Raw genomic sequence first — 26,045 nt, 5'->3', positions numbered from 1 at the left:
CAGCCAGCCCCGAGGAACAGCACTTGGGTACCCGGGCTTTGGTACCCACCAAGTACCAGCCCACGACGACACGTACGGGGAGACTCGCCCAGGAGGCCTCTCCCCCAACGCTCACTGATGTGCCAGCCATCCATGGCATCGTACCTTGGCACACCGACGTTCCCGGATTTTACGCACGAGGACAGAGCACAGTACACGGAATTACGGATGTGCTTAGAGACTATGATGTCCGACGTCCCTGATGAGTCGTACAAATATGCTATCCTCCTCAAGCACCTGAAGGTGCCCAGAGCGCATAATATAGCGCTGGCATATTCCAACTCAAGTACCCCATACACCGCGGTTCTAGTAGCCCTCGACCAGCGTTATGGACGCATATGGGACTACGTGATACAAGAGATAAGGAATATTGACCGTCTCCCCCCAGCCACAGACAATCGCTCATTGGATGACCTCTCTATCAAGGTACAATCCCTGGTAGGGATGCTGGGGTCCCAAAAGGAAAAAGGTAGAAACAAACTGTACGCTAACTCTAATGAAGAAAGGATATTAGAGAAGCTCCCTGCAGCCCGACAAGAGCGCTTCAGGCGGCAAAGAGACCACCGTGATCCCGACGGTCCCGAGCCATCCCTCCTAGACCTGGCCGACTTCCTCGCGAGAGAAGTCAGCAGCCTACGACTGGATACGTTCGTGCGGAGTGGACCAAGCCCCAGAGATGGACCTCGGAGATCCAACGATAACCGCAGGCTGGTGACCGTCATGCACCAAGCCGAATCAGTACCGCGGAACAAGAACCACAACACCCCCTCGACGAAAGAGAAGTGGAAGATTGTATGCCAGTACTGCGAGAAAGAACATTGGCTGTCACAATGTGACACTTTCAAGAAGATGACCGCCGACGAGGTGAGTCAATGGATAAAGTCCAACCGCCGCTGTTACCGCTGTGCGCGCAGCCATATGGCAGCCGAGTGCCGCTTGAAGAAGAGGTGCAGCCGGTGTGACGGCGCCCACTTGGACTTCTTGCATGACAGCAACAGGAAGAAACTCGCACCCCCAAGCAGCACCAGAGTAAGCGTCATGTATATTGACCCCGCCAGCAGCGGGAGCTCCCGAGTGCTCTTGAAAGTGGTCCGAGTGACATTAAGCTACGAGGACAAGGTCATGGACACTTACGCCGTCCTTGACGACGGGTCAGAAAAGACTCTCCTCCGTGCATCCGCTGCAGCCCAGCTGGGTCTGCGGGGGAGCGAAGAAACGATGACAATTCGTACTATAAGAAGAGACCTGAAGACAATAAAGGGTGAGAATGTCTCCTTCACTATCGCAGCAAGCGGGCAGCCAGAGAGGCGGTATAGGATCACTAACGCTTTCACCAGCCAAGACATAGGCCTGTCGCGGTACACCTACCCCATCTCCAAGCTGATGGAAAAATACGTGCACCTGCGTCAACTACCTATACCGCTCATCGACGGCGCCACCCCGACCCTGCTCATAGGATCCGACCACGCACACCTCATCGTCCCAACGGACCGGGTCCACATTGGGCCCAGAGGCTGTCCAGCAGCAGTCGAGACCCGCCTAGGATGGACACTACAAGGCCCCCTCTCCAGGTCTCCCAACCGACCAGCAGCCACTCGCTGCCTCCACTTCAGAGTGACAGAAGAAGACACCACCCTCTTACAGCACGTCGAGAGGCTATGGACACTAGAGACAATGCCCTTTAAGAACGAAAAGAAACACATTCGTTCCAAGGAAGACATTTATGCCATAGCCCTCCTCGAGCAGAGGACAAAGAGAGTCGAGGTCAATGGAGTGATGAGATACGCAACTCCACTCTTGAGGCGAGAGGGTATGCCCACCTTCCACGCCTCAAAAGAAGCGACGGAGCGATATCTACTGAACACCGAGCGGCGCCTAGCCAGAGACCCCGCTCAAGCCACTGTGTACCGCGCTGAGATTGACAAGCTAATCACAGCGGGACACAAAGAAAATTGACATTCAAGAGGCCGATCAGACGACCGAATCATGGTACGTGCCCCACCACAAGGTCCAGCACAACGGCAAGGATCGTATTGTGTTTAACTGCAGCTACCAGATCGGATTACAGAATCTGAATAAAGAACTCTTGCCCGGTCCAACACTCGGCCCCTCTCTACTAGGCGTGTTGCTACGTTTCCGCCAGAACAAGGTGGCCATCAGCGGCGACATCAAATGTTCCTGCAGGTGCGACTAGTGGAAGAGGACAAGCCCCTGCTGCGGTTCTTATGGAGAGAGAGGATCGGGGATGAGCAACCATCCATCTATCAATGGGAAGTCCTCCCTTTCGGAACCACATGCAGCCCATGCTGTGCTACGTTCGCACTGCAAAAACACGTCGCAGAGGACCCAGCAGCCGACGAGGAGGTCCGACAAAGTGTAGAGAGGAGTTTCTACGTGGACAACTGTCTGCAAAGCGTCTCGACGCCAGAAGAGGCCGAGGCCCTCCTACTCAAGCTCCGCGCCTCCCCGATCAAAGGCGGCTTTGATCTCCGGCAGTGGGCCAGCAGCGACCCTCAAGTACTGCGCAGCCTCTCCCCAGAGAACAAGGCAGCAAGCAGCGAGACCTGGATGGCGACCATCCCAGGTGAAGCCCAAGAAATGACATTAGGACTAGTCTGGCGCTTCAAAACAGACTTGCTCCATTATAGACACACACCCCTGACCAAGGAGCAGGGAAGGTCGATTTCACTACCGACCACCAGACGGAGTGTATACAGAACACTCGCCAGACAATATGACCCGTTGGGATGTATTCTACCTTACACCACCAGGGCAAAAATGATTGTGCGAGAGCTGTGGGACAAGGACCAGGGCTGGGACGACCCCATACCCGACCACCTTGCTTCCACATGGAGAGAGTGGGAAACAGAACTCAACTCGCTCCCAGGTGTCAACATACGCCGCAGCTACTTCCCACCCACAGTGCGGCTGGAGACGTGTCAGATGGACCTGCACGTCTTCAGCGACGCCTCCGAAGTAGCCTACAGTTCGGTGGCCTACTTGCGGGCCCGAGAGGAGGGAGGAGAAATACATACCGCCTTCATCCTGGCTCGTTCAAGGATAGCCCCCCGCAAGCAACAATCGACCCCGCGTCTAGAGCTCTGCGCAGCCCTAGTAGGAGCGCAACTCGCCACGTTAATCCAACGTGAACTCACCATCCCGGTGCAAAGAACAATCCTGTGGTCAGACTCCATGACCGTACTCACATGGATCCAGTCCGATTCGTGTAGATACAAGGTCTTCGTGGGAGTCAGAATCACAGAGATCCAAGAGTTAACAGAATCAGCATGCTGGAGGTACGTGGACACAAAACAGAACCCAGCAGACGTCATCACACGGGGAATGTCCCTGGATGACCTCACACGTCACAATATCTACAGTGACGGTCCCGAGTTCCTCAAGCTCCCGGAAGAAGAGTGGCCTAACCCCACCCCACGGGAGGCTAATCAAGAGGAGGCAGAGATGAAGAAATCTATGTTCTGTGGGTTGACACACACACCAGTCCCCACAGACCCCAACATAGACGACTGCCCCACCCTTGAGAGTGCACAGTTAAAGACATTCCTGTGGCACCACCCTGAGGTCCCCTCCACTACTGACATTAATGCAGCTAATTACGAAGAAGCAGAACTCCTTCTGCTACAGCGAGCCCAAAGAGACTCGTTCCCCGACGAGCTAGACTGTCTGCAGGGATCAAAGCCAGTCCCGTCAGACAGCAGACTGCTCCACTTGGCCCCTGAGCGCGACGCCCATGATCTCATCAGAGTGGGTGGTCGTCTGAGAAGGGCCCCGGACTTAACGGATGACGTCAAGTTCCCTATAGTCTTCAACAGCCGACACTAGGTCACAGAGCTCATCATAAAGAAATACGACGAGGACGTGCACCACGCTGGGGCAGAGAGAGTCTTCGCTGAGATCAGACGTCGCTATTGGATACTGCAAGGAAGAGAAGCAGTACGGCGCTTCCAGCGGACCTGTCTAGACTGTCGCAAGTGGCGAGCACAGCCCAGTATACCCAGGATGGCTGACCTACCCCCCTGTCGCCTCCGACTCGGCGACAAGCCCTTTCACTCCACCGGTATGGACTGCTTCGGCCCGCTGTATGTGAAGAAAGGAAGAGGGACGGAGAAGAGGTGGGGTATTGTATTCAAATGCATGACCACCCGAGCGATACACATAGAACTCCTTCCAACCATGAGTACGGACTCATTCCTTATGGCCTTCCGGAGATTCACAGCGCGGAAAGGAAAACCGTCTATATTACTGTCTGATCACGGGACAAACTTCAAAGGCGGAGAAAGAGAGCTGAGAGAGAGCTTCCAAGCTATGGGCCCAGAACTTAAGACCCACCTCGCCCCCTCTCAGATTGATTTCCAGTTTAACCCCCCGAACGCCCCTCACTTCGGGGGAACCTGGGAACGAGAAGTACGTTCAATAAAGACAGCCCTGTACGCCGTGCTTGGGGCCCAGACCGTGGCGGAAGAAGTCCTCACGACAGTCCTCACAGAGATCGAGGTAGTATTGAACTCAAAGCCCCTCGGTTACGTCTCAAGTGATGTAGCAGATGTCGACCCAGTCACCCCCAACACTCTCTTGATGGGGCGGCTGGACCCCGCGCTCCCACAGACAGTGTACAGACCTGAGGAAGCGAACGGCCGAAGAATGTGGAGGTACAGTCAAGTATTGGCTGACAAGTTTTGGAACAGTTTCCTCCTCCACTATCTACCGTCTCTACAGACCCGCCAGAAATGGGTAAAAGAAAGAGACAATTTGACGGAGGGCACAGTCGTCATGATCATAGACCAGTCACTACCCCGAGCTATGTGGCCGGCCGGCCGCGTAAGCAAAGTGATCACTGGTGCCGACGGAAAGGTCAGAGCGGCAGAAGTGCTCGTCCAGGGACGGACTTACACCCGACCCGTGGCGAGGCTGATAGAGTTGCCAAGGCTACCTGACTCCCTTGCTGACGACCATGACCCACTGACTTTGTGAATTGCCCTACTCCTCACAACGGACATTGAGTAGTGGACAAGACGGTTAATCTGTCTCTGCTTATCTAATTAGGTGCGGACTAATTAGGAGGCGGCTGTTACAAAGGGTCAGATTAAACCGAATATATATATTTATTACTTGAGATATATTGTATAATATTTGTATATCGTCTGATATCCCTTGTATATTCCTTGTATATATACACGGAATATCCCTTTACCTAGGTACAGGCCAGACCATAATATTCGTTCTCCTATTGGACAGCGACCCCTAGGCGCCAGCGGCCATACCCCCAATGGCAAGTTCAAAGCTACCGCTAAGACATGTCTCAACATGTCCAGGTTTGCGCAGTAATACGAGACAGAACTGAGGTTGGCACTAGATTATTCACCTTACGTATAAATACGTCGCAGGTGGATACAGAAGCACTTAGCCTAAAAGTGAGTTGACCCAAAACGTTGAAGCCTTCACCACGATACAACGTGCTGTGAAGTGGGCCCCTTTTGCCCCTAAATAGAGCCTTGAGAACCGCGTGCGAATTGATAGCTAAGTGTCAGAGTTTAACGCTGTATCGTCGAGTTCGACTTATTCTATTGTAAAGTAATAGTCTATTATTTATAGTGTATCGTGCGGCTACCGTTCTACAGTGACCAGCATTACCACCGGTTCGTCGTACCGAGCTAGTGCACTTATCCAGGCTAGGCGGCCTAAACTCGTGCCGCCATCCGAGGAGTCCTAGACTAGAACCGTTGGATATGTACACCGGAGAACCTACACCGGCAAATGCAGAGCCTTTTCCGGCTGGATTATATTGCTTTGGTACTGTGGCTGCTGGAGCAGAGAACCGTCTACCCCACTGCTGTGTGGGATCTACCCTGTGAGGAGCACCGTCGAGCCCGCCTCTAGGACCCACAGAGGCTGGCTAGCTTTCATCCATGCTGTCTTGCATACCGGAGTATAGCTGTTGCTTTGTCTACGGACCAAAGGATTATTGCACTGTCTCCTGTATCTGGAGTCTCTTTATTCCTCGTTGATCCAGACTTTGCTCCCGACCATTCCTCTCACCTGCTGGCTTACAACCGGAGGGAACCCCCTTAGTATCTCCAGCTGACTACGAGTGTGCCTTATGTAATTCTTATGCTACAGGTGGTGTCAATTATACCCATCTTATTATGCTCATGGACTTACGCTCTTGACCTACTTAAGTGTTCTTCGCCATATAAGCGCAATTCATAATTCTCAATTTGTAACCTATTGTTGCTGCTCTCATAATAAATACTTCTAAATATAACTTTCTTTGTTAAGCCGTATTCTTGTGTGGGTGTTCACCAGATATACCGTGTACTGTATGGCCAGTAATTAAAGTACATAACTAAGTAGTGGTTTAATGATACCATACTCTCAATACAGTCAGGGAATTGTACCCCTCAGTTACAGTACCCATTCTGCAATCTGTTAATAACATTTTCAATCAATTCGTTCAGTTGGTTGCAATCTGGAACCTCACCGCTAGATCATGTCACTAAATATAGCACCTTTAAGTGGTGCTACGAACATTCAGTTGGTAGCACCAGTGCTACTAGTAGGTTGGAGCCCTGCACTATAATAAGATGAAGCTAATTTGGGTTTATTTTATTTTACATCCTGGGGGTCCACAAAACCAGTCTGATTGATTGAAAACTTTATTAACATATTGCAGAATGGTTACAATACAGTACAGCTCAATACACACAATTGTTAAGGGGATGCAGACCAGAGAAAGACTTTCGTCTTGTTTACATCAGGGTCCCCCATTTTCAATTCATCAGGACATAATATGACATACATGACATACAGATAGACAGTACTGCTACATCTATTTATGACGCCTCCAATTCATTGCCAATGAAGCAGCTCCAGACTTTATACCTGATGAGTGACGGCACGTTTCAGTGTTACAATATTGATGGAACTTTCCTAGGCCATGGAAATAGCATGGGTTGTGTTCCGCTTAGAGGAAATCTGTCAACCGGAAATATACTGATTTTTCTGATAAACCTGCTCCGTTCCGCCATTACCGGGGGGCCGACAGTTCATTTAAAATCCTCCGTAAAAACTGATTGAAAACACAAACCTGCTCTTTGTAACTTCGTCTTGGGTTTCAGAAGCGTATGCAGTCGATTGTTTTGATGCTCAATCTCCCATTTTGATCGGGAATATTTCTCCTCATAAACGTTAATCATATTTTCTATTATTTCAAATACATCCTCAACAGCTGCTGTCAGTCGCTCTCTAACAAGAGCCTTCATTTGTTCTATTTCGGACATTTCTAAAGATGAATTTAAACCCAGTTATATTCCTTCTATGAGGCTCTATCTAACCTGTCTAACGTTACGGAAGAGCTACGGAAGTAAACATGTCGTTCTTCTCTCTTCTGCTTGAGCCCGACGGGCTGAATGGGTTTGGGGATTTGCTGCCACTCGTTGGTCAAATTGTGTATTACACCACTGACCATTAAAGGCCAACTTGCAGGTTGTATTTTTGTTCAATAAACAATGTGAGTTATGCAGTGATTATTGATTGAACACTTTATTAACAGTTTGCATAATGGGTACAATACAGTACGGCTAAATACAAACAATTGTTACGGTGATGCAGACCAGAAAAATACTTTCGTCTTGTATCAGGGTCCCCCATTTTAAATTCATCAAGACATTTATGACATACATGACATATACAGTACTGTTTCATCCAGAATTTATGACATACAAGATATACAAATATACATGACTGTTTAAGAGAAAGAGATCATAAAAAATATACATTCTAGGGGGAAGAAACTGTACATTGGGGGGGGGGGGGGGGGGTTGGACATTTACAGAGGCCAGTATCGAATTGCTCTTTGAGAGCGGTTTTGAAGGGGGTAGGGATTCACATTATTTTACGGCTGTGGGTAGGGTGTTCCACATTGTTGTGGCATAATTGCAAAACGTGTTTAGTCCCTTGTTTGAGCAAAATCTGGGTTAGACACGGCATCATTTCAGTAAAAGCCAAAAATGGCGAGGAGGGAGGGGGGGGGGGGGTAGGGGTCCCCCCCCCCCTCGGTTGATTTATTTGGTCAAATCAGTTGTGCAATAGTCACTTTTGGTGAGTTGTTTCTATACAATTCATTTATATGACATTTAGGTATGACACAGGACTACAAAATAATTTTTTGTATACAAATGTGTCAACAGACTAAAGCAGGGAACCACAATATTTTGCATACAAATTATGCAGAATGTAATATCTAAACTGTCTATTATTTTTCTTGCAATTGAGCCAATTTTCATTGGGTACGGTTCTGAGGTGTGTGTTCAACAGAATGCAGTAACAAAAACACGTTCACAAAATGTATGCGTTACTGAATGCTGAACTGCACTGTTATAATCACTAAGCCATTGTAAGACCTTGTGTCCCTGTATCACTTGTCTCTGCTGCCCTTTGATTAAAAAACTTCTGTATGTCCATTTTCCTTTTTTTTGGCATATTTCAGTTAGTCACAGTAAAGTCACCTAGTAAAAGTGAGATAATTGACAATATCAAAACATGCTAGGGCTGTACCGAATAGTTCGAAGCTTCGTTCATAATGTTGACATTCGAATTCTAAATCAACATAAGAAATTGTAATTATAAAAAAATATATATATATTATTTTACTATTTTAATTTGCCAAGGTATGGCGAGTGCCATACCTTGCCATACCAAAACGACGCCCCTGGTCAGACCCGGCGCCATGGGCGGGCATTAGGGGGCCGGGCCCGCCCACTGAGTCAGCTGTTCCCACCCTGGTAAAAAAGTGTTTTTTTTTTTTTTTTTTTTCAATCAAAGTCGACTATCCAAATCCTTAGTCGGGGACAGCCCTAGTGGGCACTGATGTCAACAACAACACTACTGAAACTAGCACAGCACATAATTCGTTTTCTACCCTCAAGAACGTCTTTACAGAACATCGCCTTAGTATGCTTCATCGACGCAAGCCCAATTTAATTCAGTTGGCATTTGAGAAGGACTTAACAAAAAAGTTCAGGAATGAGTGGAGGGACACGTGTTTTAAGAAGATTTCACTCTGTCCCCAAACGCCGCTTGCTGCTCTACTAATGATGGTGAGTAGCCTGTGGAGATTTTTTTTTGCTTTTTTATGCACCTTATTTTTGTCAGTTCAGTTCAGTTTGTCAGTGAATTCAGAAGTGTTGAATAAATGGAGACTTTTCAAAGATATAGAATAGAATAGAATAGAAATGTATTATCCTGAGGGAAATTTGACACTGCAAATCACTCAACATTAAACATTTAGACAGAACAAGTCACAAATAAGAATAACAAAACAAATGGCCTAAGAATAGAATAAAATGAAATAGAATAAAAATAGAATAAAAGATACAGTAAATAAATACAGTAAAAATATACTGAAGTCTACAGTAGGTGTAATATTGCACAGTGCTGTTTCAAAAGTAAGAGTCCAGGAAGATGGTAACTGTCACTCTGTGCTCAGTGATGCAGTGAGGCACAGTGATGCATTGTATAGTCTGATGGCTGTCGGAATGAAGTGCTGCATTTAGGTAGTGTGAGCCTAGCACTGAACATGCTCCTCCTGTCAGTCAAGTCTGTGTATAGTGGGTGGGAGGGGTTTTCCCTGATGGCCTGGAGCTTAGCAAGGTTCCTCCTCTCCGCCACCCTCGCTAGGGAGTCCAGCTCCACCCCAACCACGCTACTGGCCTTCCTGACCATCTTATCCAGCCTGTTTGTGTCCCCTGCTCTCAGTCCGCTGCCCCAGCAGGTCTGTTATATATATCCGTTGTTCAGTCTGTTTTTGTATAAGTGAATGTTCTTAAGATAGAGAGAAATTAGATTTTTCAATTGCCTCTCTGCTGTTTAGTTCAGCACTGTGGGCAGCGCCAAGCAAGCCACAGTGCCGTTGTCCCAGCTGAAACGTATAAAAGGGAACCTGTGTTGAAAAACCATTGTGCCCCCCCGAGAACATTTTATGCCCCCCCACTAATTTGTTTCTGCAGCCTGGTCTGCCCCTGGTTGAACATGATTTGTGAAACTCCCTCTGGTGTTGTGGCCGTGGTATTCACTGACCTTTGAGAAGTATGGAGTATTTCGTACATGGTTATCTTAGTGGTGTAGTGTATCTTGTAGACCAGGCCCATTGCAAGTTGCTGTACTCTGTCGTTTACTCTAAGCCATCCTATTGTCAAAATGGGCAGGGGTGAGGTGGGTTTTAGGAGTAAGGTCAAGCAGTAGTCTGACCAGTTTGTTTTGTTTGTAGTCTTGTTTTTAGGGCCTTTGAGGTGCTTTGGTACCATGAGGTGCAAGCATAGTCGTAGTACCCTTGGATGAGTGCTCCTGTTAGAGTCTTCAAGGTATTGTTGTTTACCAGAGAGGAGATCCGGTGCAAGAATCTTGTTCGTTGGGGCGGCTAAGTGGCGCAGTGGGCAAGGCGCTCGCCACTAATGCAGGAGATGCTGGGTTCGAGGCCAGCTCTTGGCGTTGATACCAGCTTGGCTGGTCGTTCATACTAATACAATTGGCAGTATTAGGGGGTGGGAAGCTGGTGGGTGGGGATCGGACATTGTGGACAGCGACTCCTACAGGTCGGTTGGTGCGCCTGCGCAGCAGAATCAGGAAGCAACAAGGGTGGCATGTCCCTCCCACGCAGACCCTCGCCGCTGAGAGATCGCGCTGTTCAGGTGAAAAGATGCGACAGCTGCCTCCTTGTGTACCGGAGGGGACACGTGATGCAAGGCTTGGTCCACATTGCAGCCGACCTGTGGGAGGCATGGCCTAACAGCGTTCGAGACAGGGGAGGGTAGAATTGGACAATACGAAATTGGGATGGGAGACAAATAATAAATAAAAAAATCTTGTTTGTTGGTTGACTTTTTTTTATTACATTGGTTGCCATTTTGCCACAAAAGATTTGCCTCTAGGATGGAACCCAGGTTACCCAGGTAGGTAATTTCATCTTTCCTTGTGACAATATTGTCACCCATGCACTGTAACAGAGAAGCCATTGGCCTAGCTGAGTTTGTTATTTGATCCCTTATTATTTGATGAGTGTTATCATAAGTAAACGGACTATAGTGCTGTCTTTTCTGCGTATGGAAACCATACCTTTATGGCTCTGTTCACCATAGTTTACATGCACACAGTGAATAAACAAATCTTCCCAGGCGCCTGAAATGGAAATGATTAAATGATTTAACCCTTTTCAACTCATTTCGGTTCTTATTTATAAAAGAGAGAGACTAAACATAAAGTAGGGAATAATAATATAATATTATTTATTATATATGTTATGGGTATGATTAATCGAAAATGGGGGACCCTGATGTAAACAAGATGAAAGTTTTTCTCTGGTCTGCATCCCCTTAACAATTGTGTGTATTGAGCCGTACTGTATTGTACCCATTCTGCAATCTGTTAATAACATTTTCAATCAATCAATCAATCAATGGGGAAATCAAATGAGTAAATGTAGTACCAGTTAGTTTCCTTCCTGTTTGAACGTCGTCCAACTCTGCTAGGAGTGAGCTGTTAGGATGGGGTTTGGCGGAGCCCAATAGCAGAACACAGGAGGAGAGAGAATGGAGCGTTTTAGGGTGGTTTAATGGTATTCCCCAAGTAGACAGGTTACAGTGAATACAGAAATGTGCGACAGGTACAAGAATGGGTAGTCGGCGAGAGCAGGAGCACTCCTTGTGCAGCACGGGGCAACAGACACAGGAATATACAGTAGGTGAGAGCAGGTGCACTCCTTGTGTAGCACGGGGCGACAGGTACAGGAGTGTGCCGTAGATGAGAGCAGGTGCACGTGTAATAGGCGAGAGCAGGAGCACTCCTTGTGCAGCACGGGACGTCCAGGTAGGAGGTGTACTGGAGCGGAGGTCCTGGGCATATAGAGAACAAGGGTTAGGACAAGGTATAACAACAGGGACAGGGTTGCAAGGCTAGGGTTCGTCATCGTACCTAGGAAGCTAGTTTAACACTCCGACGAGGGTAGAGCAGGATCTGCGGGCTGAAGTATCCTCTCGCTGATGAGGGAATCCGTCACAGCCGTGTTGATTGATGTACTGGCAGTGTGGGAATGGGCCTGGGGCTCGCGGGACGGTGGCCTGGGGCTCGCGGGGCGGTGGCCCAAAGACCCAATACCGTGGCAACAACTACCGCACTACCGGTAGAATAAGTGCAGAGAACCGTGGGAAGTGATGCAAACTGTCTTGTCCTGTTTTGAACATTTATGTTGTTTTGATGGAATCACGTTAATATAGAGAGATGAAAACAATACGTTATTTCAATTGATATGAATTGGATAATGCTAGCAGGCTGCAGGCTGTTAGAGGTTAGAGGCAGAACTAGCGTAACGCGCTGTTTGGGCGTAGAGAGAGCGTACATCAGTGGCCAATCAGATCGCAGAACCCGAACGCGGAACTGCAAGTTTGTTGGTAAAAAACTACACACAACCCTAACCCATCCACAGAACACTAACCCTAACCCATCCACAGGACACTAACCCTAACCCATCCACAGGACACTAACCCTAACCCATCCACAGGACACTACCCCTAACCCATCCACAGGACACTAACCCTAACCCATCAAAAGGGCACGAGGGGTCACTGAATAGTTTGATGAGTATGGAAATTATGTGAATCATATGCTATGGCCTTTGCAGTCACCAGATCTCAACCCAATTGAAGACCAATTGGAGGTTTTCGACAAACATTAGTCTCCACCGCCATCATCAAATCACCAAATAAGGGAATATCTTTTGGAAGAAATGTGTGCCATCCCTCCGGTAGAGTTCCAGAGACTTGTAGAATCTATGTCAAGGTGCATTGAAGCTGTCGGCCTGTGGCCCAACACCTTAGTAAGACACTTTATGTTAGTTATTCCTTTAAATTGTCACCCATCTACAGTATATATGTGACTTGGCCTTCTGCCTCTGACTGAAGCCTCTGTGTATTCATCAGACCAGTGCTTAGAGGTACAGTGGAAGGGGCAGCAGGAGGTGGTGGTAGATATTGTGGAATTTTTTGGTACAACCTCTGACAGTATACCTGATCCTCTCCAGTTCAATATGATACATGACGTCTCCCATCCAGCGTCCGCACACGGGTGAACCCGGGTCTTTCCATTTGAACAGTATTAGTCCTCTGGCCAAGAGTGAACAGAAGGCCAGCAATTTATAGAAGTGTGACCTAGGAATTTTGTATTTATCTTCTTTTTTTTATCCACTTTTTCTCCTTATTTTCAATTTTTCTCCCATCCCAATTTCGTGTATCCAATTCTCCCCTCCCCTGTCTTGAACGTTGCTCGACTATGCCCCCCACTGGTCGGTTGTAGAGCGGATAGAAGCCTTGCATCACGTGTCCCCTCCGGTACATGAGGAGGCAGCCTGTCACATCTTTTCACCTGCCAGCGCGGACTCTCATTGGCGAGGTGTAACGTGTGGGAGGCTCACACTCCCCTCGCTATTTCCTGTCTCTGCTGTGCAGGCGTCCCCCAACCGACCTGTAGGAGTCGCTGTCCACAACGTCCAGATTACCACCCATCGACTTCCACCCGCTGACTCTGCCAATTGAGCCAGTATGACGGCCGGCCGGCAATGCCGACAGCCGGATTTGAACCCGGTGTTTCTTGCGTTGGTGACGAGCGCAATGTCCGCTGCGCCACCCAGCCGCCTTTGTAGCTGGCATTCTTGAAGGAGTGGCTTTCGTCACCGGCATGGGGGTGGAACTCGGCGTCAAGGCTGTGTTGGGCCTAGGAGTGGATGGTCCAGTGTACTTAAATTTACGCAGATTCGCCGCCATCTGTCCACACAAACATTGTCCACTGGCTTAGTCAATGTATCCTGAGTCAAATTCACCAAGTTTTGTGAAGTAGAAAGCTTATTAAATTAAAATAAAGCATAGTCTCGACGAGAGCTCAAACAAACCGCATGTTACTCCATTGCCAGCTTCGGAGGTCATCTATTCTAACCAACAAATTGAAGCTAGAAAGCATTTTGTTGTGACCAATCTTATTTGGAAACATGACATGTTTATTTTAAACAATATTTAATCGCGTTTGGAGGTGGGTGTTCTGCGTCTGCCCACCCCCCCCCCCCCCTGTGCCAAACAAGCAGGCCAACTGCGCTCTAAAGGGCTCTTGTTCATTAACAATGGCTTCAGTGGATAATCCCAATCACCTGCATTTAAGCGATATTTTATTACAGATACCCCAGTAATAACATTACAATTTAATTCAATACAATGCGTGCCTTCCTCCCGGTCACCAGCAACGACATGTATTAGCCAAATGCGCATCGCAACATTGACTGAGTGGAATCCCTTTCTATTCACATAACTGAATTTGTGATGGAGCTTTGACAGCTACATGGGTGGTACAGTAACAGTTTATTGCTCGATCCATCTCCAATATATCACGATGGACCGTGCTGGTGGCCAAAGACCCGAGGGTGGAGAGGACTTGAATGTGCATGGGGATGGCATTTGTGCGTTTTGTTCCACACTCCAATTTGGGTCCCAAATTGCAGTACAAATCAAGGAGAATGTGTCTCAAGGTAGCGGACTACCCTATCTCTGAAAACAGCTCCCTGCGGAGCGCAGTTAGCACACCCGTATTCCGACAACGCTATATAGATAAACCATGCTGCATTCATTCGGAAAGAAAGACCTATTCCAAATGCTATTTATAGGGTTTGACAATAATTACACTACTGTCGCTATTTTACAATTAACTATAATGAATTACGGGTCATACAGAACACGTCAGTGTTGAAACTAATGCATGAAAGTCTGTCTCATGTTGCAGTCTTCATATTCTACCGCTTGGTGACATGTACATGTATGCACAATCTCAAGCACACGTTCATTTAGATAAATCCCACACTTTGCATAAAAACTATCGTATGCACGGTTTACGCACATATCTGTGCGTACGCAGCATTGATAAATGAGGGCCCTGGGGTTTGCTGGGGGCTGGGGGTTCAGGACTCCAGTGACACCTGACAGGTCAAAGGTCGCATCAACTTGGTGATGGGGCGGGTGGAGGCAGAGCAGCTCGACCACATGGAGGGCATGACAGAGGAGGAGAAGGAGGAGGAGGCTCAGAGGCTGGTCACACTCTTCAGCAAACTCTCCACGTCAAATATGTTCCCGTCAACTTTTATTTAAACGGACTGTACTTATATAACAGCTTTTATCCAAAGCGCTTTACAACTTATACCTCACATTCACTCATTCATTCACACATTCACACACTGACGGCAGAGGCACCCATGGCGCCAACCTGCTCATCTGGAGCAGTTAGGGGTTAAGTGTCTTGCTCAAGGACACTTTGACATGCTGCCGGGACGAGCTGGAATCGAACCGGAAACCATCTGATTACCAGAAGACTGTTCTACCTGTGAGCCACAAAATAAAAAGACAATAGATGGGAATGTGTGTGTGTGTGCGTGCGTGCGTGCGTGCGTGCGTGCGTGCGTGCGTGCGTGTGTGTGTGTGTGTGTGTGTGTGTGTGTGTGTGTGTGTGTGTGTGTGTGTGTGTGTGTGTGTGTGTGTGTGTGTGTGTGTGTGTGTGTGTGTGTAGATAAATGTATATACGTCTGCATGTCTGCATTCTGGAGAGAGATGGCCGCACCCCCAGCTTGTGGCAACTGCAGCTTTTTCTACCTTCGAGTAACTTGTCAGTATCTAACGAGTCATTCAGTTTCCCCAGGTTGTATATACGTCTGCATGTCTGCATTCTGGAGAGAGATGGCCGCACCCCCAGCTTGTGGCAACTGCAGCTTTTTCTACCTTCGAGTAACTTGTCAGTAACTAATGAGTCATTCAGTTTCCCCAGGTATTCATTCACAGAAAAGAGGTTTATGACCATCTCCTCTACCAGACCTGCAGCATATTGACACGTAAAGAGATAATATTCAACCAGGTTAGCTACCGGTTCTATTCCCTGGACCAGTTCCAGCCTGTTGCGGTTTCAGAACCGCTAGGTAGGCTCCTGTGCTATCATGATATAAGATATTTATTTATATAGCCCATTTCATGATGCTTTACATAAAATATATAAAAAAAATAAGAAATGCATACGTCACAATGCTTTGGAAAAGACATCATCTACGTACAATTAGTCAATTAGTTAATTGGGTGAATTTGAAATGTACAGTATTTAAAGGATAAACCCCTTGAGATATGAGAATAATCACCAAGAAGCCTACTCGCCGTTCCACACTCAGACCATGGCTGTCAGATGCAGTGAGAGAAGAAAGTCAGACCCTGAAAGCGGCCAAGAGGAAGTATAAAAAGATACAGTATGCCTCACTGGTGACATCACTACCTACCATAACCTCTTGTTAGCATTCTCCAAAAACAAAAAGCCTCTTTCACCATAAGATCGAGGCCTTGGCTAAGAACCTCCGCAAACTACACGCCACCATGTCCTCCCTCCTCACCCCCCATCCTCTCTCCCAGCAGAAGACTTTGACATATTCTTTGAGAAAAAGGTAGAGAACATCCGCAGCTGCTTCTCCCAACCCCCACCCATTCCAAATGCTAAATCAAGAACCTCATCTTTTACTCATCTTTCTCTGCCATTACAGACAGCCTATAAAAAAACGTATTAATAATCACTAATTTACATTTCTTATAATCTTATGCATGAATGAAGCAACACTATAATCAATCCTCTTCACATGTTTGGCAGCTGTCAGGCTGAAACCATCATATGCCATTTGGGGAAATCATGAGGTTTTAATTCAGGTTCAGACCTTCTATCAATGCTATAATATAAACCTCATTTGGGTGTAAGAACTCACACAAACACTTTCTGGCCTCATAAAGTCAGTGACCCCTTGTGTGGAACAGCCCACAATTTTACATCCCAGTTACATCACCGATTGGAGCATTCTCACTCTGATTTCTAGCTCTGAGAGTGTGGCACATGTTGTTCATACATACTGACTGAACCGTCCTGGGACACAGGAAGAATAATGTGAATTCTCAAAATAGGTGGCATTCTCCTTTTAGTAGACTTTGGTTATACCTGAGTCAGACCATGATAACAGCTTCATGGCACATTCTGATGCAACCGCTAAAGGTCGAATCTGTGATTTTGTTAAAGGCAGAATCTGTGATGCTTTCAAACAGTCACCTCTTGGCAAAAAAGCCCTGCTTGGTACTGCACTTTGTTTATTTCTTTGGTTGTGGTCTGATGTGTGGGTTTGGAGTTGATTGGGGATAGGGGATGGGCTGTTCTGCCTGGTTACACCTTAGGCTCCGCCAAGAGAGGTCTGGAGAAATTCATGGTATAATAAGTTACTAAACTTCAACCTACACATCAGCATTACCAAGCGGGACTCTTTTGCCTAGAGGTCACTGTTTGACGGCATTATAGATTCTACCTTTGAGGTAATGTTATTCATGTAACTTGCAGGTTATAGAGTCAGAACTGTTTTATATTTTGTGGGTCATGTTATGGAGGGCAAAGTCACCTTAACTTATTTAGCTTTTTTTATTTTTATTATTCAGTTTATTTATTATCTAAGACAAAATAAATAGTTGTGTACCATATAGTAATAGTATAAGCTTGACATAAATTACATACACACAATGATCTAATAAAGAAAATTCTAATCAAGAGACATTTTTACTTACTAAGAGTAATTTAACTTTAGGTTATTGTTCACCCCTTGGTGATCATAGTTTAATTACTTCATTAGTTTAATGATCATATTTTGACATTGTATCATAGGTGAGGATGTCAAAATAAAGTGATCATAGGTCTTATTCAGATTTAGCAGTAATTGTCAGGTCTTGATTCAGACAATTAAGTAAGCACATTTTCAAATAGAAATTTTTACTTCCGGCTCCACTGTTGCCCACAAATGACTAGTGATCTTTTCATGCTGATGTAGAGATTCCAAACTGTTAAAAAGTTAATCTTAGATGAAGTTTATGTAAAGTAGACGGTCATAAAAAGCTATGTTCTTGAAGATTGGTCCCCAGGTCAGTTGGGGGTTGGACATCTTGATCCTGAAGACATCATTCAGTTGTGTTATTAGAAGGGAAGGGAATCAGGGTACAGCTTGGGATTTAGCATGAATATTTAAACTTTGTAATACTAACACTTATCGGGTATCGGGAGGGAAGAGTGGGCATTTAATTATGGACCTTATAGGTCTTCATCTCCTAGTTATTCTACTGCTCTCACAAGGGACTCAACTTGTTCAAGGTATGTATTGATTTTGGAACACAGCATATCTTAATTTTATACCAATATATTTGTATCGGTTGTGTTTGGGATCTGATTCCTATCTGTTTAGCATATGCACATTATCTTGAATGATTGGCGCTGAGTTTCAAAGGCATTATTAATTCTCCACCATATGAAAATCTCTTGCTATTTGTTAATGCTTAGTAAATTGTGCCATTTAGCACTGTGGTAAACCGGTAAACCATGCAATTACATAGGAATATATATTTTTATATCTTATCTTTCTATATCTTTATATCTTATTTTGAAATAAGTAATCAATTCAATTAACCATCATTTATATTTGTTTCAGTTTTATGATATTGCTTTTTCTTTGTTTGTAGGCTAATGCTCCTCTCATGAATGCAGGATGATGATATTGTGTAATATCAATATGTAATATGCAAAAGTGTCAGTAGCCAAGTGGTTTTCTTGGCTTTCTGCCAGACAGGTCATCATACTGTAGCACCTGTTTCAGAAGCCAGCTCGTCAGATTTCAAGGCTGTTGCTCAGATTTCAAGGTCACAGGATGAGTCCAGTAAATTCATGGTCAAGAATTAACTATAGTTCAATGGTTCAATCACGTGCAGTATGGTTCAAATGTTGCACACAGCCGACAAAACAGTAGCTATAAATGTCATAAAAACAAGTAACTCATTTGTCAAGGAAACCGTTAAACACATTTCAGTACGACCTGGACATTTGACCAGTGACTAATACTAACATGTTACTGTACATTGTCTCCCTCTGACCCTAAAGACAATGAAATATATATATATATAATTATTGGTTTATGCAAAAAGAAATTAAACAAGAGAAATAAGAAATCCTATAGAAAAAGTATATACAAATATATTTACATATCTATACATATATATAATTTACATACACCTCTATCCATTACCTATACATAAAATAAAACAATAAATAAAAAGTGATGTGGTCCTGCTATTCACTCATTTAACTTTCATCCTTCTCTCTTTTCCCGTGTTTCTCCAGCTGTCCTATAAGTCCTAAGCTACACTTAGATGTCTGTGATGTTTTTGTCCCTTTCCTCTCCTTTCTTTCTCCCCCTCTCTCCCCTCCTCCCTTCCCACCCTTCCCTCCATGCCCCCCCCCCCCCCCCCCCCCTCCCTTTCCGGTAACTTTTTGTCTGATCACATATTCTATATAGTCAGGTTTTTCATCAAATCTATAAACATCTTCCTCCTTACCCTTTACTATATTATGTCCGTTTTTCTAGTGCCAGACTGTTAGACATCTCATTGATCTCTTCAATAAAACCTTCAGGGTATATGTGTAGTAAACACAGTTAAGCCTCAACACAAACAACTGTTTCTGTCGCAACACAAATGCGACAGTGGCTCAAGAGGTAGAGTAGTCATCTGGTATTCGGAAGGTTCCCGGTTCAATTCCGGCTTCCAGCAGCATGCTGAAGTATACTTGAGCAAGGCACTTAACTCCTAACTGCTCCCGATGAGCAGGTTGGCACCTTGCATGATTGCCTCCAACGTCGGTGTGTGTGTGAGTGAATGGGTGAATGTGAAGCGTAAAGCGCTTTGGATAAAAGTCCATTTACCATTTACATGCCCTCTTATGTTCCTATTAACATTTCTTGCTAGTTGGCAGTGGTAACAGAATTCACCTTGTGCAATTTTCATGCCTTTTTAAAATTAATTAATTAATAGATTTTTTATAAATGGTTGAAATTATCTTAAAGATTTGATAAGTATATTTTTAAGTGGATCATAGGCTGGTTGATGTCTGACTGTGTGCCTAACCTCTCCATGTTCCTTGTGAAGGGGCTTGTGATGGAGCAGAGTTCCAGTGCTCTAACGGACAGTGTGTTGACCTGGACTGGAGGTGTGACGGCACCAAGGACTGCACAGACGACTCCGATGAACAAAACTGCCGTGAGCATCACCACCATAAGGCTGTGACCTCGTCACAATATTGCCTCTGTGTTTATCAGCTTCACTAAAGGGTTTCAATATATACAGACAATAATATACCACCTTTTTCACCTCAGCGAAACTGACTCCAGATCAGCCGATACAGAGAACTGACCAGTGACCCCTAATGATTAAAGTATTCCAAACAAGTAATGCAAGTAATGCAATATCTGTGGCTGCATAAGGCATCCATGCATGCATTCACTTCACACACATACACCCTCTCACTTGACCTTGATGCCAAATTTCAGCCTGTGGACCTATCAACCAACTATCCAACAGAGCAAGCTACATGTATAGAGCTGCTGGTCGCAGCAAAAAAATATGAAAATAGCAGAATATTACCATTATTATAATGATTTCATACTACGATTCTGATGATCATAAGGGACCTTTACTGAAAAAATCTGCTGATCTAATGATCCGTTACGTTTACTGAACAATATGTAGATATAGACCATTAGTTTGGGATCCATGTACTCCATAAAAAGGGGTCTAACATCCTTCCATGTGAGAAATTATGGAAACTCTACCACTACCCCATTTAAGCTAATATACAGTAGGTGTAACGGGATGAGAAATACAAATACTCAAACCAATAACCCAAAGGTATCTGGAATGGGACCTCAGTAACCAAACGTAGAAAAATAGTAAATGTATAGCATTTTTTTTAAGGGCAGACATACAATGCACATGGGCTACAGGTATATGGCTGAACAAAGGAGAGAGCAGCGATATAATAATAGTACAGATATATAATAAAATAAACAGACTCAAAAACAACAAGAACATTTATAAAGTATAATTCCAATATACATGCAACAGTAGATTTCTCACAAAAACACAAATACTACTGCCAGAACCAGGCTGAATGTGACATGCCCCAACTCGCTCAGCTTCACAGAGGAAAAGAAAGAGCGTGAGCCAGCTGACCAACAGGGCATTTAAAGGGGATGTGTGATGCAGGACAGAGAGAACAAATGATTAGGAATAGTAGAGAATGACTATGTCAAAAGGACCCAAAAGTTATAATCTTACCCTCTAAGTTAAAACACTGGAGAGCTTGATTTAAAAATACCAACTGTTTCTCCCCTGTTCTCTATGACAGCACCTCCATCTTGTACGTCACAACAGTTTAAGTGTGTTACAAGCGGGGAGTGCATCTCCTTGGACTTTGTGTGTGATGGAGAAGAGGACTGCACCGATGGCTCAGATGAACAGAGAACCTGTGGTATGTAAAACACCTGGTCAAGTCTTCATTTACAGTAGTACTACTAAGATAGACATATACTAGGATCCATAGAAGATGGGATACCTGAAGGCAAGGGTGGTTGTACTGTATAGTCGAGTCAGTATCATTAAATCAGGAACGGATATTGTTGATCTGTTTTATGTTGTTTTCTGCCCCATATTGGGTGTCATTTTCAGCAATTATGGGATAATTCCTTCAAATTCCATCTTGTTTGATGTCCCAAATCAGGTTCTTGGTTTTTCTTTTCCTTTTGTTTCTTGTTGAATTTTCTTAACCCATCATTACTAAAAATCCAGTTTTCTTTTTTAAATGACAATGTTTCCAATGGAAGAATTTTCTGAATTGACTAAAGTGAAATTAAGCTAGTCTGGATGTCTCTTTCCTGGTTCAGGAGGACAGACGTGCAGCCCAGACCAGTTCACCTGTCAGGAGGGCCAATGTGTCCCCAGCAGGTACAGGTGTGACCATGTGAATGACTGCCTGGACAACTCAGATGAGAACAACTGCAGTAAGAACTTCATTTAATAACAACATTGGTCAATAGTGGTTTATTCTTTAAAGGGGCACTTCAGGATCACATAAAACCTTCACTTGTCACTACATGCTAAATTCTATTGTTTTACAGACTAATTTAGTTGGAAATGGAAAGGAGCATCCCTGCCCTTTTTACTCAAGGTACTCAAATTACCAGTACCACAGGCGAATAGCCTGCTTCGTTTTGATGACCCACAGGAGCTTGGATAGGAGTGGGTCTGAGGCGGCCAGAAGATGCAGAGCATAGGGGTCTTGAGGGTGTGTAGTTAGAGACCCTTGACTAGAGATAGGAGGGAGCCGTTCCCTTCGCTGCACGGTATGCCAGATAAAGGACCTTTAATTTTGGATTTGTGCGACAATGGGAAGCCAGTGCAGCTCTCAGTGCAGGTAACATGGGCTGATTTTGGTAGATTGGAGATCAGGCGGGCCGCTGCGTTTTGTATGAGTTGAAGTGGTTTGGTGTCGGTTGGGCTTATTTTGTTAGGAAGGGGTGGATCCTTCTGACATTGCTCAGGAAGAATCTGCAGGTTCTGGTTGTTGAGGCGATGTGAGCAGAGAAGGACTACACCTAGGTTCTTGGCGGTCGGGGATGGAGCCACGGCTACATTCTCCACTGTGATAGAAAGGTAGGTCAGTCAGCGGGGAGGATTAAACCTGCAGGTGAAGTAGCTCCGTTTTGCTTAGGTTCAGTTTGTCTGAACTAGCTATCTCCCCCAGATCCACTCCCCGCTGAACAGGCGCTCCGACCAACCAGTAAGAGTCACTATTGCAACAACCAGGACTCATACCCCACCGGCGTCCCACCCGTGAACACTGCCAATTGTGTTTTTAGGGACGCCGGAGGTACTGCTGCCCGTGAATTTAACCGGGTTTCCTGCTGTGGTAGATGAGTGCTTAGACTTCTACACTACCCACAGGGTTCGCACAAGGTCCTTGAAGTGCTTAAAGTGCTTGATTTTTTACAAAACAAAGTCAAGGCCTGGAATTCCTTGAAAACAGCCAATTTTTTAACAAGGTGCTTAAAAAGTCCTTGCAATTCAAATCAACCATTCGCATTGAATGTTTTGTTCATCCATGATCAAATTGTTCTGAATCAAGAAATAATTTTTTGTGTTCTGTTTTAATCAAATCTGACGAGTCGCTGTCTCGCGCGCTCCTGCTTTTCCTCATTTCTTCGCGTGTGATGCTCTAGCTCGCTCTAGCTGGCAAGCAGGCCAAGAATATGCTTAAAAAAAACTGCATTTAAAAGTGAATTGTATCCTTCGAGTGACATCCTTGAAAATGAAAAATAGTGCTTGGAAAAGTACTTAAAAGTCCTTGAATTTCATTTTGCAATGTCTGTGGGAACCCTGTACCCAGCTGCCCATGTTTGTGTTTGACTATTTTCCAGACTACCCAAGATGTACTGAGAAGACCTGTGCCAATGGCGCTTGTTACAACAACTCTGGGCACTGCAACGGGCGGCAGGACTGCAGAGATGGTTCTGATGAATCCAACTGCAGTGAGTAAATGACTCCGAACAAATCAGACAACAGAGGAACCTGTGGTAAAGAATTTAATTCGGGTCTCCGCAGTACATGATGGAAATGTGGGAGCATGATAATGTAGACAAACTGGTTGAGAATGGTCCATCACTACTTTGAATCTCTTAGGATTTCTTAGGAGCATGTAGGCAACTGAAGTTATAGCACTGCATAGAATCCTGGAATGAACCCACTGTGAATAATTTAATTTTGAAACAAGGACCCTGATGTAAACAAGACGAAAGTCTTTCTCTGGTCTGCATCTCCTTAACAATTGTGTGTATTGAGCCGTACTGTATTGTACCCATTCTGCAATCTGTGAATGGTAGTGTGTGTCTGGGTACTCATTCCATCGGGGTCGCGTACGGGTCAACCATGTACACTCAACCGCTAATTTACATGCTTATTCCGCGTAATTGTATGTGGTTAACCCTTTCACTACCACTAACCGTCTGTAGTGTGATAGTAAAGGGTTAACCTTCTGTAGTGTGGTAGTGAAAGGGTTAACCTGCTGTCGTGTGGCAATGAAATGGGTAACCTTCTGTATTGTCGCAGTGAAAGGGTTAACCGTTTGGTAGTGTGGCAGTGAAAGGGTTAAGTGAACACTAATTTCAAATCATCGAAAATAATTGGTATGATTCTAGCTGGTATTGAGTGATTTGTGTACAGGGATTGGAATTAGTCCAGACTAAGGTGGCAGTCTGGTAAATGCACTACTAGCATCATTTGTAATGTTGTCTTCTTCCAGCGACTCAGCATTGCTCCCTGCATCAGTACGCGTGTGCTAACGGCCACTGCATCCCCCTGTCCTTTGTGTGCGACCACTGGGACGACTGTGGCGACAGCAGTGATGAGCAAGGCTGTGGTAGGACTAAGGTCTAAGGACGTATCTGGAACGTAACATATACAGCATTTGATATATAACCTAAGGGTTTCACAACTTATTTTCTCTTAAGCCAAAGCAAATATCTATATAATAAACTAACCCAAAATGTATATGATCATAAATAAATTCTATATTAGATGGTTAAAGGTTATGTTCAGAAACGCTGACCCCTAGCCCTGTTTCCTACTCTTCATACTGGATACCCGCAGCTCCGGGCTAGTTAGCCACAAAACCCATGCAAACCCAATGGGGCCACACTGAAACCTACTCCACACATAGCACCTCAGGGGGTACACTTGTCGGGTCACACGTCTGCTCTGCCCCATATCTCATAATGGCAGGAGCGAGACGCGATGACCAGTATGATAATATAACGAAAGGTTATCCTATAACCTAGTTATATGAATACTGGCAGAGGGTCTCGCTCTCAGCGCCCTGAGGTCCCTTGGTTGGGTTTTCAATGTTGGAAACTTTTTTTCCGAGGAAGGTAGAGTGTGACCATGTCCGGCGTCTTATAGGAGGACGCTGGGGCGTGGCCTGGTCACGTGCATGGGTGCAAATTGTTTGTTCATGAGCACAGTAGGTCCTAGGAGATAAGAGTTATCTCATAATGGCAGGAGCGAGACGCGATTACCAGTATGATAATATAACCTGCTCCACACAGTGCACCCACACTGAAACCTAGTGCATGCAGTGCACCCACACTGAAACCTAGTGCACACAGTGCACCCACACTGAAACCTACTCCACAGCACCCACACTGAAACCTAGTGCACGCAGTGCACCCACACTGAAACCTGCTCCACACACTGCACCCACACTTAAACCTGCTCCACACAGTGCACCCACACTGAAACCTAGTGCACACAGTGCACCCACACTGAAACCTAGTGCACACAGTGCACCCACACTGAAACCTGCTCCACACACTGCACCCACACTGAAACCTACTCCACAGCACCCACACTGAAACCTAGTGCACGCAGTGCACCCACACTGAAACCTGCTCCACACACTGCTCCCACACTGAAACCTACTCCACACACTGCACCCACACTGCACTGCTCCACACAGTGCACCCACACTGAAACCTAGTGCACACAGTGCACCCACACTGAAACCTGCTCCACACAGTGCACCCACACTGAAACCTAGTGCACACAGTGCACCCACACTGAAACCTGCTCCACACACTGCACCCACACTGAAACCTACTCCACAGCACCCACACTGAAACCTAGTGCATACAGTGCACCCACACTGAAACCTGCTCCACACACTGCACAGTGCACCCACACTGAAACCTACTCCACACACTGCACCCACACTGAAACCTACTGCACACAGTGCACCGACACTGAAACCTACTCCACACACTGCACGTGCACCCAAAGTAGGGTTTGTCGTTTATTTCAGGGCTTGTATGGCCCAGAACGTGGCACCCATACAGTAGACTTTGCATTAGTTTGTGGCTAAGTCAGAGTATCGGTTTGGAACACTTCCGGTTTGAGAATTTGACTATATTATTTACACTATTTTCTCAGCAAATGAGCAGTAAACGTATTTCACCATTGAAATCTACACAAATT

At 45.5% G+C, this 26,045-nt stretch overlaps 1 protein-coding gene across 1 annotated transcript in view; it reads left to right on the top strand.

Annotated features, from left to right (window-relative positions):
* Positions 1–18,221: 18,221 nt before the first annotated feature.
* lrp2b (low density lipoprotein receptor-related protein 2b) overlaps positions 18,222–26,045 on the top strand; it is a gene marked incomplete at its 5' end in the record, with an annotated part of 304,974 nt that continues 297,150 nt past the window's right edge. The window contains 6 exons of the mRNA XM_084323212.1: positions 18,222–18,288; positions 20,112–20,222; positions 21,370–21,492; positions 21,905–22,021; positions 23,438–23,548; positions 24,319–24,435. Of these exons, the coding sequence (XP_084179338.1) occupies positions 18,222–18,288; positions 20,112–20,222; positions 21,370–21,492; positions 21,905–22,021; positions 23,438–23,548; positions 24,319–24,435 (646 nt within the window). The remainder of the gene's footprint in view (positions 18,289–20,111; positions 20,223–21,369; positions 21,493–21,904; positions 22,022–23,437; positions 23,549–24,318; positions 24,436–26,045) is intronic.

This window comes from Notolepis coatsorum (assembly GCF_963971535.1).
Source record: "Notolepis coatsorum genome assembly, chromosome: 10".
Lineage (NCBI taxonomy): Eukaryota > Metazoa > Chordata > Actinopteri > Aulopiformes > Paralepididae > Notolepis > Notolepis coatsorum.
This window is presented reverse-complemented; position numbering and strand designations above follow the sequence as displayed.